General features: G+C 46.8%; 1 protein-coding gene across 2 annotated transcripts in view; it reads left to right on the top strand.

Annotated features, from left to right (window-relative positions):
- INSC (INSC spindle orientation adaptor protein) overlaps positions 1 to 15,585 on the top strand; it is a 117,147-nt gene that overhangs the window by 39,267 nt on the left and 62,295 nt on the right. For both annotated transcript variants that reach the window (XM_027579772.1, XM_027579771.1), the window contains exons 3-4: positions 13,714 to 14,059; positions 15,051 to 15,103. In XM_027579772.1, the coding sequence (XP_027435573.1) occupies positions 13,714 to 14,059; positions 15,051 to 15,103 (399 nt within the window). The remainder of the gene's footprint in view (positions 1 to 13,713; positions 14,060 to 15,050; positions 15,104 to 15,585) is intronic.

Here is a 15,585-nt window from a genome sequence, read left to right on the forward strand (position 1 = left end):
ATGTCCAGGAAAGCCGCCATCAGAGAACAAGGGGGTTACTCAGGGAGCAGGCATCCGTTTCTCTCCGGGGCTCTGGTGAGAACGGGGAGGGCTCCTGGGAGTCCCATTCACTGTCTGCAATGCCCTCCCTGCTCCCCAGGCACGGGGGCAATCTTGACAGCATCAGGCTCAGATTCCAGTTCGTGATGGAGACAGAAAATCCAATTCCAGTCCTGGCCCCTGGCCCTTCAGGCTCCTTGGCCAGAGACCCTACCCCGTCCTGACTGTGGTGGTTTTCCACCATGAAGGGAATGTGACTTGTTGCCAGCCCATCTGCTTTGACCTCGATTTTCAGTTCCCTTCCTCTGTGTGAGTAATCAGATCAGTCGTTTGGACTTGCAGAGGAAAGATTTCCGTAGGGAAATGGCAGCTCGTAGTTTAGGGCTGAGGATGGTTGAACCACTGGGAGTTGTGAGGTTCAGGGCCAGCAGGCAGTCCCCACTACACAGCGAGGGCTGCCTTGTATAGCCAGACTTTCTATGTTGGGGTCAATCAGCAAATCCAATAGGAGAGGTGGAGCCCAGGGAGATGAGAGCTAATGACAGAGAGTCAGGCGAGCTATGCAATTATGGGATGCTCAGCACTAATGCAGTCCAAACCTTAATGAGCTGCAGTCCCTAGACTCCAAAATTGAGAAGAGCAGCTCATTATGTGGCTCATTATGGTGGCCAAGGCTGGGAGTGGACTGGCTTGTGGTGGGGCCATACCGGGTTCACCAGGCCTAGTCTCCTCTCCGGGAAAGCTTGGGGCGTCCTTAATGGACCTCTCTGTAGGGCCTGGGCCCCCCATCTGCTGTGGCCTTGTGTATCCCGCTTGTCATCATGCCTCGCCCTAGAACCAAGCAAAATGAGAACTAGCTCTTCCCTGCGTGGGTTTTCTACCTCACCCAGACCAGACACCCAGGAGCCAGCCTTGCTCCTTTTCCTCCTTCACCCTCACATCGTCTCCTCTCCTTCCCAGACCAGCCACTTCCTCTCCTGTGTTACTGCCAAGTTCACGCTTCTATCCTCTCTCTGCTTTATGCCCACCAGCTCCAGGTAGGTCAGCCTTCGGTCTTGTAGTTAACCTTGCTCTGGTCCAGTTTCTGCTAACTCTCTGCACAATGATGTCGCTGCCCTGCTCTACAGTGTTTTTAGTGGCTCCAAATTGTCTTTAAGATTAAGTCCAAATTCCTAATCAAGTCCGGGTCTTTGATCACCTGGCTTCTATCTCTCCCTTTAGGCCCTTCCTGGCCACAGGGGCAGAGACACACCCATGCTTGAGTCCAGTGAAACTCCTTGGCCTATTTCTATTTTTATGCCTCTAGGCTTTTTCACATTTGTGTGGAGGTCTTTTTGCCCTTGTCAGCCTGGCCAACTCCTCTTCTCTAAGAACCAGGGCAAATGTCATTTCCTTTGTGTACATATTCCCAGGCCAAGTCAGGCCCTCTGTCTCCTGTGGTCCTCCGCCATCCTGCTCACAGCTTCTTGATGGCTTCGTGCTGACCGTGTGGTGTTTAGTTGATAAGAGTAGAGACACAGACTGGGTCTGAGTAATGGCTCTACCACTTAACTCACCATGTGACCTCTTCTGATAGAAGTCTCCCCATCTGTAAATGGGGGCAATAATAGTTTTCTCTTTTAGATTGCAGGGGTGGGCAGTGGATAAAAGAGATAATGCATAGAGAAGGCTTACAACATTGCCCGGCTCATTGCACGTTAGCTGCTGTCGGAATTACCACTAGAGTGGATTCCTGGTGCTTTCTTGCCTGTTTGGGGTCTCAGCCGAGCTCTGTGAGTGCTGGAATTTCCTCCTGGTTAGTTTTGTCCTCAGCTCCTAGGACAGGCTGGTGAGCAGGTACACAGAAAGCACTAGGACATCAGGGCTCTAGGCCTGGCCCTAGCACACGCCAGCTGTGGGGCTTGAAGGGACAGGCAACTTCTGGCCTCTGCCTGTAGGGGCCCTTTTGGAGGGCAGCTCCACACGTGGACCCCCAAGATGAAGGATCTTTGGTCCTCAGAGTCTGCCCACTACTGGGGATAGAGAACCTTGGTCAGAGCCTGAGGCTTGGAGGTGGAGCGATGGTGTGGTGGAGGCAATGGGGACCTAGTGGTGGGGACTGGAGGCTGTTGAATCTACAGAGTTTTGCCCACAGTGTAGACTGGCTCTTGGAAAACCCTCTAGTGGTGATTTGTCTACTGTCAACAGCATTTTCCAGAACTATGCAGAGGTACCAGGATGGCAACTGACACATTCGATCTGTGAATTCTCCTAAACATTCCACTTTGGCAAATGAAAATACTCTCCTTAAAGGAAGGAGAGCAGAATGGGAAAGACAAAGCTAAACCCTTTTCAGTCTACACATCAGGTCCTGTGGGAGAGCTGTGAAGGTTGAGGGCAGGCTAATGCTGAACTTGTGTGTGTGCGAATGCATTTATAATTTTTACCTGACAGTGCTAAACATGCCATTTGGACAGGGCCCGACCTTTCCTAAAGCCTGGAGTAGCACTTAAGCATGCGAGGTCTAGAGTGTGATGGGCTGGGTTCAGAGTCAGACTCTGCCCCTTACCAGCGGGGAATGTTAGATAGTTTACTTTCCCTCTCCAAGCTTCAGTTTCTTTAACTGTAAACATAAGACAATAAGAATGTCCTCCTCATAGGGTCATTATGAGAAACAAATAAGATAATACCCATGAAGCCATCCACATGAGAGTTGGCACGAAGCCCAGGCTTCATAAAGGTTGGCAGTAATGATTCGGGGTTTTATCTTGCCCTTCACCCCGAGCCAGTGAGGCCGCACCACAGTACTGGTTATTATTATTCCCTTTGGATTCCTAGTTCAGTTCCATAAACATACCCTGAGCGTCCTCAATGTACCAGGTCCTGTGCCAGGGTGCCACGTAGGGAGCTCATGACAGACATGAGCCCCGCCCTTAGAGCCCAGTGGATGAAGCAGATAGGAATCCAGTAGTGAAGCAATCAAGGCCGGCGTCACAATGGGGGAACGATAGAGCGCTACAGACCCGTGGGACAGGTGGGGCATAAGCTCCCCTTGGAGTCGGAGCAACCTATTTCAGGGGTGAATGGGCATTGGCAAGGTGAAGAGGAGATGGGGAGAGAGGGGCCAGCCTGTGCAGAGGCTGGGGGGGCTGGAAGTCACGGCAGAGGGACTGAGAGAACTCCATGTGGCTGGGACAGAGGTTGGGAATGAGGGGGAAGGCAGGTCAGGGGACTGTGACTCCAGGGAGGCAAGTGTCGTGATCGTGAGTGCGCATTGATGAAGAGGCGGAGGTGGGAAGGGGCCCCGGGGGATGGTGTGTCATCAGGTGTTTTTGCTGTCAGTACCGTCATCCCGGCTCATCCCGGCTCTCCTACGTAGGCTGGCAATGCTGAGACACACATGGAGCCTTTTAAGAGGTTAAAAATGAGTCATTCCTGAGTTAATGAAAGGCCAGGGAATGTTAATTGGCACCACCTTCTCCCTGGGGCACATCTAAACTGCCCGAGTTTGACAGAGTTAACAAGATAGGCTCTGAGTCATCAGAGTGTGGGCAGTTGTCAAACGAGCATACTGGCTTATTGGACTGGAAATAGTTACCTGGAGCCAAATTCATGTTCCTTGGCTTTCTGAAACAACAACTCACTCCACCGGGGTCCTGGACAGACTGGGGGGTGGGTGGTGAGGACGTGGGCTTTGGAGTTAGCAGACCTGGAGTGATGTTTAGGCTCTGCCATTGACCTCTCTGAGCCTCAATTTTCCCTCCTCTGTAAAATGGGCATACTAAATAGTGTTTCTGTGAATCCAAGACAGGGATCATATGTGCAAGCATTTGATGCATGCTTGGCTCAAGCAAGGTACTCAAAGTTTTCTTTATAACATGCTTGGAACTATGCTAGGTTTTTTTTAAGTTGAATATTTAGAGTGGTCAGCTCTCTTCCCTGCCTTCAGACCCTCCCATAGAAGGCCACAACCTGGAGAAATGGATGGGGCAAAGTGACTTAGTGGCATTACCATGCCCCCTTCACTAATTATTCCTAGTTGTTAGCCTCAGGATATATTGGCCGGCCTCATTCCCCCTAACCCATACTCCTGGAAATATCTGGAAATACCTGAAATGTAGGATTAACTCTCTCTTACCATGTTATACCGGACAGTTTAATGAACAGAAAATGCTAGGGGACACATATATCAAAGTGGGTAGGGTGAGTAATGGAAGTGGGGGTTTCTGGAAGACAATCTGAAAACTCTTTCCCGTGCTACAGCATGGAGCCATCTGCCCCAGAGATGGCCAAGAACACAGAGATCACACAGGGAAAGAGACCAACCCCAGCATAATAAGTGGGTGCAAGAGCCATTTTGCAGAGTCCACTGTAGGGGAGAAAGCCTCCTTCCTGGTTCCAGCATTGCCCACATGGGTCAGTTGCAAGCTAGAAACAGGACTTCTGCGAGCTGCCCAACACCACATGCCATGAAGGCTCTCCACTGGCAACGTGAACTTGGAGCAGTTAGGGATGGAGAGTTGCAAAGACCTAGTGCATGGAAGGGCCCGTGCCAATGCAGCTCAGTGTGGGATTCAGGGTGGATCCGAAGCAGGGCAATGAAAACATTGGAAGATTTGAGTAAGATCAGAGAAGCAACATTTCCTCTAGCCCCAAGTAGCTGGGGCCTCACCAGGGCCTTAGTGAGGAGGGGTTAGAAGTTAATACCCTAACCACATTGTAAATTATTTATAGCTTGTTGCGTAAATAATTGTGCTTAAATTAACTGTTTAGTAAACAGTTTACAATTCACTGCAGAGCGAGGTTAAGTCACACTAAATGAATCGATGTGTTGTTTTTACAAAGCCCCTAGTGAGGCAGCCTTCCAGGTTGGGTTGTAGAGAGGCGTAGGGGTTAGGCGGACCCAGCTGACATCTGGTGACAAGATTCCTTCGATGCTGGGGAAGAATGCTCCTCTTTACGCAGGGGAAACCTGGAGTGCTCACAGTGGCTCCCAAGGCCCCGTGTGATCTAGCCTAGATCAGAGCTCATGTCCTACTCATTGTTCCCTTGCTCCAGCCACATTGATCTCCCTACCATTTCTCAAATAAATCAGGCATACTCCCAAGGAGGGCCTTTGCACACTCCGGTCCCTCTGCCTGGATTGCTCAGTACCCATATCTCAACGTGCTCAATACTCCCACCGCCCGGAAGCTTTTGCCCAGGACTCTCTCAGCGAGCCTGACCATTTGTTGAAAATGGCAGTTACCTCGCTGCCTCCTGCAGCAACAATCTCATCCATACTTACTCTAACTCAGAGAGAAATGGTCTGCTTTTAACATATTCTATCCTTTTTCATTCATTGTATTTATTATTATTATATTTACTGCCCCCTGCTCTAGGGGGAGAGGCAGAGATGTTTGTTTTGCTCACCAGTGTACCCCAAGCAGCTAGAACAATCTGCACACGTAGTGGGCACCAAGGACTGAATGAGCATTCAGGGTGGGATTTGTGTGAGTGTGTGGGCCGCACACCCTGCGTGGATGCTGGGAGTGCCTGGATGTTTCTGGAATGAAGTGCTGCGTGAGGACAGTCCAGAGAGAGGGACTGGACTCCAAGGAAGAAATGGGCCCACTGGGCTCAACATGCCTCAAACTGAGCTGTCTTCTGAACTTGTTTCTCCTGTCTATCCTCTGCTCAAGTGAAAAATTGGGGGTTCATCTTTGTCCCTTTTCATTCATCATCTGTGTGAATTAGTGTCCAGTATCCAAGATCTCGAATGACTGTCCTCCAACATGCTGGTGCTGGCGTCACTTCCTGCTCACCTCATACTCGAAAGTCATTTTGGCTGAATATAAGGTCTTTGGCTCACATTTTATTTCTCTATTAAAAAAAAAGTCACTCTACTTTTTTTTTCTAGTATAAAGTGTTGTCCTCACACACACAAAAAGAAACAAACCAAACTGATGATAGCATAAATTTTTTGTTCCCTACAAGTAACAAAGGATTTCCTGTCTTCCTTTTTAAAAGTCCAGTAATCTTACTAGAATATGTGTATGTTTGCTTTCATGTACAGAGTATGCCTTTTCAATATATAGTTGAAACAATATTTTTTTTCCAGGAACATTCTCCCAGCTCATAGCTTTTCACATGTATTTTGTTGCTGTGTTTTGGGTTCCTCCCTAGGGAACTCTCTCTCTCTCTCTCTCTCTCTCTCTCTCTCTCTCTGTTTTTTAAGTAGGCTCCGCACCCAGCGTGGGGCCCAAGGCAGGGCTTGAACTCATGACCCTGAGATCAAGACCTGAGCTGAAATCAGGAGTTGGATGTCCAACCGGCTGAGCCACCTAGGCACCCCTCTCTGGAACTCTTATTGTATGTTATGTCCGATCTTCTTTGCCCATCCTTAATCTTTGTCACTTTCTCACAAATCTATTTTTAGCTCTTTCTTCATTTTTTTAAAAATTTAAAACATTTTTTTTCTTTTTTGCATTTGATTTTCTTAAGGCATTATCCCACGTTTTCTTCTTGTTTAATCTTGTTTCAAAGATGACATTTCCTGTTTATGTCTAATTCTTTTCTTATTTAAGATATCTCCTTTCTGAGGTTTTGTGCTTCTCTTTCACATCTTACATCATTTTTAAAAATTTTAAATTCATTTTGAACTAGTACATTATGTTTCCTTCTGTTTTGTGAGACTATTTTCCTGGTATTTTCTCATTGTAGGGATATTATTTTGTTATTTATTCTCTTTTTAAAATGATTATGCATGGGATGAGACTTCAGTAATTTTTGTGTTGCTTATTTTTACATGAAATTAGTTTTCATGAACTTTTAGAGGGAGACAGGGTGCAGGGAGGCTGTTCTCAATCCATATAGCTCCAGCTTTGTTTTCATGTAAGGTTCAAAGTCAGGTGATCTGTTTTCTGAGAGTTCCAACTCCACCACCACCCCTTCCATGAATCGCTCACCTTTGTCTCTGAGGTCCTGGTCCTGCTCAATTCTGATTTTGCTTCCAGAAATTTCTTCTCCATATGGCACTTTGTTAGAGAAGAGATTCCTGCTGGGTCAGTTTTGAGAATTCTTCGTGGGTGCCTGGCACTCACCTGATATTGGAGAGCCAAATCCCCTTCTAGTTCAGTGACTATTCTTGAATGGTCATGCTATGTTTTCCAGTAAATACCCAGTGACTATAGGGGCAGGGCTCTCCTCTCTCATATTCATCAGACACCACCCCACTGCTTCCTCTTTCCTTTCAGACAGATAACTCCTAGCAGGTCTTGTAGCTGTCCGCACCTGCTTGTATTTTGAGGTTTGTGGGGATGTTTTATTATCTAGTTTTGTTGTAAATTTTATCCATAGGGTTTTGGCTTTGTTATCTTTGTTGTTTGTCAGTTTCTCATGTGGGGATTTAGAGAGATTTAAAAATTGCTGTCATGACGGCCATCTTCCCAGAATTTTCCTTATTTCTCTACTCTGAAGTAATTAAATTCTGATGAAACAGCTGCTTTAGTTGAAACTTCTCTAATAACAATTAACATGTATAATACTTCCTGTCAGGCATTATTCTAAGCAACTAATATACATATTTGCATATATGCATATGTATGTATATGTAGATAGTCACTTCACTTAATAATCACAGAAAGCCTAGGGGCTGGGTACTATTATCATTTCCTTTCTACCAATGAGGGAACTGAAGCACAGAGAGATTGAGTAACTTGCCCAAAGTTATGCAGGTAGCAAGTTGCAGATGTGGGATTTAATCCGGGCAATCCAGCTCCCGAGCTCATGCTCTGATGGGAACAGTGATACCCCACAGAAGCCACATGATGCCTAGAAGACCCAGTGGCATGCTTGGCTCTGATGGTGGCATGATGGCTCCCAGAAGACACAGCAGTAAGAGAAGAAGTGGTGACTGTGAGCAGCTTGAGATATTTAGTGGATTCAGACAGCATGAGAACCCTTAGAAGGAAAGGTAGCCATGCTGGGTGGGCCTGGCAGGACCTGACAGCCAGGGTAATATCCAGTGTAGGGGTTCTAAAGGAAGAAAAGATGACAGATTTGGGGGGAGAATCTCCAGTTGACCTTTGAACCACACAGGGGTTAGGGGCACCCACCCCCAACACAGTTAAAAATCCACATGTCACCTTTGACTCCTCCAAAACTTAACTATTAATAAATAGCTTACTATTGACCGGAAGCCTTACTGATACCATAAAGTCAACTAATACATCATTTGTATATTACATATATCCTATACTGTATTCTTACCATAAGGTAAACTAGAGAAAAGAAAACGTTCCTAAGAAAATCATAAGGAAGAGAAAATACGTTTACACTACTGCACTATAAAAAATCCACATGTAAGTGGACCCGTGCAGTCCAAACCTGGGTTGTTCAAGGGTCAACTGTATATGAGATGAACTCTGGAGACTCCTGGAAATGCTTGAGATGTGTGGTGCATGGTGTTGGGATGAGAATGAGGTTGGGTTACATTTATTTATGTCTGTCTCTCCTCTTAGATGGTGTGAGTGTCCTGAGGGCAGGGACCAGCCCAAAGCCTGGCACATGCCCAACATCAGTAGTGAGTGCTTCAATGAATCAGGTCAAGCAGGGATTGTCTGAGAGGCACTGCTTAATGTTTTAAGGCTTACTGAATTGGGTGAGGATATTTTGTGTTTGTTACTGGTGTCCTATGGGGACAGGCACTTCCCGTAAGAGCTAAGATCTCCGTTTAACCACCCCCCCGCCCCCCCCGCCAGGGCTTGAGTATCTTTATCCACACCTTACCATTTGCCTGGAAGTTCTGAGAATTGGGACAGTGGTTGTGAAGGACCCAAGCTTTAGGCAACCAGAGCACTGCTTAGCGGAGTACAGGAATGTTTGAAAAAGGACTTGTACAAAAAGTTTCTCTGAGTCTGCTGACATCTGCTCACGTAGTTCTATTTACTACATAAGTTTTTATTATGCTGTCTTTTGTAGAATGTAGTTGCTTACCCAACTCTTAAACTTGTACCACGTTGCAGGGAGTTCACCTACTCTGTGATGTGCCAGCCAAAGCTGTTATCCATGTCTCCTGAAATGTAGTTCAGAACAGAGGATTGCGTGAGTTCAAGGGCTTCCTATGTGTCAGGCCAGAGCACTCATGCTCATCTTGTAACACCCCTACAAGCCCAGAAAATATTTCCAGCTGGTGTGGCAAGGCTTACAATCCATGTTTCCCAGGCAGTTTCTGGTTTACTTGATCCCTTAAATATTTACTGATCCCTACCATGTGTTAGGCCTTGTGCTGAGTGCTGGTGATGCTGAGGGAGGTCAATTCCTGCCTTTGAGGATACCTCAAAGTTGGTGGAAGAGAGAGACCGGTGGAGAACTGTAGAGTGTGGTCCGTAGGTAGATAGTCTCTGGAATCAGGTTTTCTGCAGGGAGCTCTGACTCTCTTAAGTCATATAAGTCTTCTGCACCTCTGTATTTTCATCTGTAGGATGGAGACAGGAAAGTATGCACTTAATCAGGATATTGTGAGCATAAAATAATGCATGATAATGATACAATCCTTGGGGTACTATAAGGGTCCAATAAATATTAATTATTATTCCTGGTGGGTTTTGTCTACTTTCCCTTTTCCTCTGCTTTCAGAATTGCTTTTCATCCAATTCTCTATTTTTTTAAATGCCAAACACAATTATATTAAAATCTCAGTGGTTTAGTTGTAATTTGGGCATACTGGGTAAAATCAGCCTGGGTGGGATGTATATACATGCCTTGAGCAGCCAACCCATCTTCCCCTCCACCTGCTGGTGGGTCAGAACCTCTTGATGTCCTCCTGGCCCTATTGGAGTTGGCCCTGGACCTAAGGGGGCTGCACCTGCTTGATGGGGCCTGAGGCCTAGGCACTAAATGAGGTTAAGAGGAGGCAGGGATCTATGCGCTTACTAATCTGCTCAGTTTATTCTTCTTAGTATGTTTGTTTGCTCCTTGGAGGAGAAAGAGGAGGTATTTGTTTAAACAATCTCTAGATATAGAAGTTATTTTAAGCTTATTCTTAAAGAAAACCAGATTCTGCTTTCTCCGAAGGCACCCCGGTCTGTCCTCGCCTCTGCAGCTGCCCCCTTGGAAGGCGGCTCCCGCCACTGGGCAGCCAGGAGTGGATTTGGCCTGAAAGCAGTGATTGCATCTCTGGGGCCCGGGATCCTGGTCCACCCTATACCCCAGAGCTTTAGGCAGAGCCAATGGCTCACAGCTTCCCTTCTTCCTCCTGTTGCTCATAAGCAGCCCCCTTTGCTTGGGAAAATTGTCCTTCCTGTCTCCCTGTGTTAAGGCTGTCTCATCTTGCTCTCTGCTTCTTGACGTCTTTTTTTTTTTTTTTTTTTTTTTTTGAAGTGTTGTTAGAGTGGGAAGCAGCAAAGCAAAGAGGTTAAGAAGTTAAGAGTAGACTCTGGAGTGAGAGAGACCAAAGTTTCAACGTGAGTGCAAATACTTTCTACCTGGGTGATTTTTACTTCTCTCACCCTGGCTTCCTTGTCTGTAAAATGGGAATAATAATACTACTAACTCAGACACTTGTCTTGAGGAGTAAATTAAAACAATTCACATAAAGCACTCAGCACAGGGCTCATCATGTGGCATGTGCTCAGAAACTTCTAGCCATTATGATGGTAATTATTGTAGGTGCTGAAGCATTCCATGGGGGAAGGACAGGAAAGAGAAGTAACGTTTTTGAGCATTTCTTTATGCCATGCAATGTCCTAAGTCCTTCACATTCACCATTTAATGTAATTCTTTCATCTATCTGGTATGGAAGGTTCTATTATAATCTTTATTTTACAGATAAAGAAATTGAGGCTCAGAGAGGTTAAAAAACTTACTGAAGAGACTAATGTATGTTGTTAAGAAAGTCAGGATACTGGTTATCCTGGTTGGGGAGTGACCAGAAGGGGGCGCAAGGGAGACTACCAGGATGCTGATAATGTTTCTTACCTGGTTCCTGGATACGTGAGTGTGTTGACCTTATGAAAATTCGTCAAACTGCAGCTTGATATTATAATTTATTCACCTTTATGTGCATATGTTTTTCAATAAAAATTTCAGAAAAAGGAAAAAAAAGCAGCAGTAGCTTGCCTTCAGCCACACAGATTTTAAGTAGCAGAGCCAGCTCTTTATGCCCCTGCATGCTAATGTGTAAGCCTTGTTGGCATGGGCCTGTGGAAACTTTTCTTATGCTCAAGGTCCTTCCTTCCACAGTAGGCTGTTCCAGCCCCAGGGAGCTCTGGTTCAAAGCCTGTTCAGGCAACTAAGGAGGGAGCAGGATCATCATGAGGCATCTGAGGGCCTGCCTCTGCCCGAGGGAACCTCCCTGATGCAGGTCCAGGAGGCCTGCCCGTGATCAGCCATTGGTGGGCTCCAGGGCAGATCATGGGGCTAACTGGAAGACAAAGCCAACTAGGCTTGCCATGTTCCCTTCCCCCGAGAAAACAGCTTTTACCCCCGAGCCCAACCGGGGACTGCCTTTCCTTCCACTTCCAGGTTCCCTGAGGAAGCCTCCACTCCTGGCTCCTTAGCTAGGTTCCTCCTACCTGTCTGCGGGAGGTCTCCAGCGGACAGCTCCTGTGGAGCATGGTACATTCTCTAGGTCTTCTCCCACGAGGCTCATGGCACAAAACCAGAGAGACAGCCAGTTTCAGCCTGGGCTCCTGTTTGAGGAAGAAGCAATGGAAATGCAATTCTTCCCGGGGTGGGGTGGATGGAGTAAGGAACCCTCAGGCCTGTCAGCTGGATCCTACCTTTCTCCCCGGAACCTCATTTCTTTAAAGAAACGTTCAAATTTTAAAATAGTTTTAGATTTACAAGTTGCAAAGATAGTACAGACCGCTCCTGTAGGTCCCCCACATACCCAGTTACCTTGATTGTTAGCATCTTCCGTGAGCATGGTACATTTGTTACAACTGAGGAACCATTATTAGTCCATTACTAGTAACTAAACTCCAGACTTCATTTGGCTTTTACTAGTTTTCCATGAAGCTTCTTTTCTGCTTCAGGATTCCGCCCAGGAGATCCTGTTATAGTCAGTCATCACGTCTCCTTTGTCTCCTTTGGTCTCTGATAATTTCTCAGTGCTACCTTGTTGGTGATGATGCTGGCAGTTTTGAGGAGTACTGATTAGGTATTCTGTAGACTGTCCCTCCGCTGGTCCCTGAGGCCTTTCCCATGATGAGACTAAGGTTATGTGTTTGGGAGAAGAAAGCCCTTCTCATCACATCCTATCAGAAGTATGGTACATGCTGTCAATGTGGCTGAGAAGCAGTGAGGTTCATTTCGATCACTTGAGTAGGATGGGGTTATGTCAGGTTTCTCCACTGCAAACTTACTTTTTCTCCGTCCCCTTTCCATACTCTTTACTTTGGGATTGAGTCATTAAATGCAGCCCACGCTCAAGGCCCACCCCAGCTGTTCTTAGTCATCGAGTTTATCTGATGCAAGGCTTATAAGCACACACAATCATCGGACGATTTGTGCAGGTAGAGTTACACCAGCTCCAAGCCAGACATCCAGACACTGGCATACAGATAATATAGACAGACACCTAAATGAGTTCATACCCACAAACACAGACACTCGCTGGCCCAAATAACTCAGATACTAGAGAAATCAATAGTTTTGTCATTCCATTTCTCTTAGCGGCCAAGTGATAACTAGGATTTTAATTAACACAGCTTCTGAAATCCCACTTTCTTTCTAGTTCTTAAAGATCTTAAAGGACAAGAATGGAGTGTGCCTCTGTGCGAGCTGGGGGTGGCTGGGGCGGGAAAATGGTGAGTCTGACATCTAATCAGGCCTCCCGGGAAGGGCTCAGGGGCAACTTGGTGGCACTGATCCCCTTTTGCTCCTTTTGGGGCCTTTCCATGGCCCTTTCAGTTACAGGCCTGAGGAAGGGGGTGTGAGTGGGTCCCGCCCAAGGGGTGCAGAGCTCTTCCCACCCCTAGCACCACAGGCTTCCTGTGTGCCGAGTGCTGGTTCTCAGGCGCTGTGCTTTAGCAGCCTTGCAAGCCCTGTGTTTGGGAGGAGGGAAAAGTCGAAGCCCAGGCCGCCACACCAAGAGGCAACAATGTAACTTGCCTCTGCTATTGACAGAAGAAGGAGGAAGGATGCTAGAAGGAAAAAAACAACCGCTGTCCACTGCAGGATTCACAGAGTAAATGAGTTAGTGAGTGAGTGACTAGTTCATTTCCTGCCTCTTAGAAGCTCTTAGGTCAGTTTGCTTCAGCCCTCTGTCTCTAGAACATGATGATCAGATGTTCTAACATCTTCTCTACCCCCTTTCTAATCGTGTTTGTCTTGGGACACTCTTTGTGAAAGCATTATTTTAAAAAGGTTCACACTCTATAACCACATAGAGGTACCATAGCTCCTAACGACATAACCAGTATTTGATATCGAGACTATTTCTGTGTTCTTCTTCTTGTAAATATAGTCTGCTAATGTGCCAGACTTCATGGCCTGTTGCTTGTCTGGTCATCTGCTTCTAAAACTTCTGTGCCTCAGTCTTATTATCTGTGAGCTGGAGTTAATGGAAGATCAGAGGGTTAAGGTAAGTGAGCGCAAGAGACAGTGATGAGCATATGGTAGGTGTTTCGCAAACATCAGATGGCCCGAAATGGAAACCTTTGGAAATTGTGGTGTGTTGACAGCCATTGTGGCGCTGTTCCCCGGCTGCAGGGTGCACCTGATGCAGGTGGACTCGGTCCAGCGCTGGATGGAGGACCTGAAGCTCATGACTGAATGTGAGTGCATGTGCGTCCTGCAGGCAAAGCCCATCAGCCTGGAGGAAGATACACAGAGTGATGTCATCCTGGCTGGCGGCCCTGGCCCAGGAGACCCCCTGCAGCTGCTTCTCAAGAGGGGCTGGGTCATCAGCACTGAGCTGCGCAGGATCGGGCAGAAGCTCGCCCAGGACCGCTGGGCACGCGTCCACAGCATGAGTGTGCGTCTCACCTGCCATGCCCGCTCCATGGTCAGCGAGTATAGCACTGTCAGCAGGAGCTCCTCACAGGAGATGGGCCAGGTCAGCTGCCCCGGGATGGACATGGGTGGGCACTCGGAAGGGGGATGCCTTCTAGAAGTATGGGTCCGAAGTGTGTAGAGGTTGAACTTTTCCTGCTCCAGCGCCTCCCTCCACTTCCAAAAAGCAGGGAAGATAGTAAGGACCTTTATTGAGTACCTACCATGTCCTAGGCATCGAGCTGGGTGTTTTCAAACACCCATCTCATTTAACCTGCACTAGATGTGAAGGGGACAGAACCACTGCGAGAGGCTGTACAGTGGGGCAGTGCACCCACTTTAGTGCCAGACTGTCTGGGATCAAATGTCTGCTCTGCTGTGTGACCTTGGCAAGTTACTTACCTTCTCTGTGCCCCCGTTCCATCACTCTGAGGAATATAATAATAGTGCTTTTTTCATAGATCTGTTGTGAGGACGACCATGTTATTACATGTAAAACATTAAAAACAGTTGCTGAACAAATATTAGCTAGTGTGATGTCCTCACTGTATTGATGAGGAAACAGAAACTTGGAGAGCCTAAGTAACTTGCCCAAAGTTATGCAGTGAATTCAGTCTAAGTCTTTCTGATTCCGAAGCCCATGATTTCAAATCTTCTTTTCCAAGCCCATGGTGAAGCATTGAAAATCCCCTTGTCATTGTGTTTCTTTCTTCTGGCATTCACTTCCCAGCTTACTGCTTTACCCTTTTCCTTGCTGCACTTTGCAGACAGTAAACTTCTATTCATCCTTTGCAGCCCAGCCCAAATGCCCCTTCCTCTCAGAAGCTTCTCAGATCCCCAGCATAACTAAGTACTTGGTTTTCTTTTTTTGAGCTCCCAAAGAAGCTGACGATGGTGTCTTGCCATCCATACAACACTGTGTTATGGTTGATGTGCCTCTTTCCAAAATCAGGTGATTGAATTCTTCATCTTTATATCCCAGAGGGCCCCACACAAAAGTCGGTCCTCAACCAATGCTTGTTGAATTGAATAAACTTTTTCTGTTTTTTCTACAGATTGAGAAACTGCTAATGGAGAAATGCTCAGAGCTCTCAGCGATCACAGAGAGGTAAATTGGATGCTGGGTAAGACTGGACAGCCTGTCCTCAGGCACGGGAAGGGGCTGGTATCTTCTTCCAGAGGGAGAGAGTGAGTGGGGAGGCCTGGTGGTGCTCTGGGACTTTCCTTTTGCTGACTTTTATCAGGAACCTGGAAAGACTCCCTTGGGATTTTCTGCCCCATTTTCAGGCTCTAGAGAGAATGTGAAAGAGAAGAGGCCCACGCATAGGAAAAAAGAGGATTATTGAGGGTTAATAAAAAGGAAAAGGTTTCCCGTAGCTTTGGGAAGCACCCCCCCAATCCCCAAAGTCAAGACAAGGTGAAAGCAGACACTCACACCCGATACTCACAGACACATAGACAAGGATTTCACAGACACACTTGCCCCTACATAGCTGTATAAACACACACTCATATATTCATAGAAATACACTCACACTCTCTTCTCTGTATCTCACATACGTAAACCTACGTAGATTTACACTCAGACAC

Source organism: Zalophus californianus, chromosome 11 (genome assembly GCF_009762305.2).
Source record: "Zalophus californianus isolate mZalCal1 chromosome 11, mZalCal1.pri.v2, whole genome shotgun sequence".
Taxonomy (NCBI): domain Eukaryota; kingdom Metazoa; phylum Chordata; class Mammalia; order Carnivora; family Otariidae; genus Zalophus; species Zalophus californianus.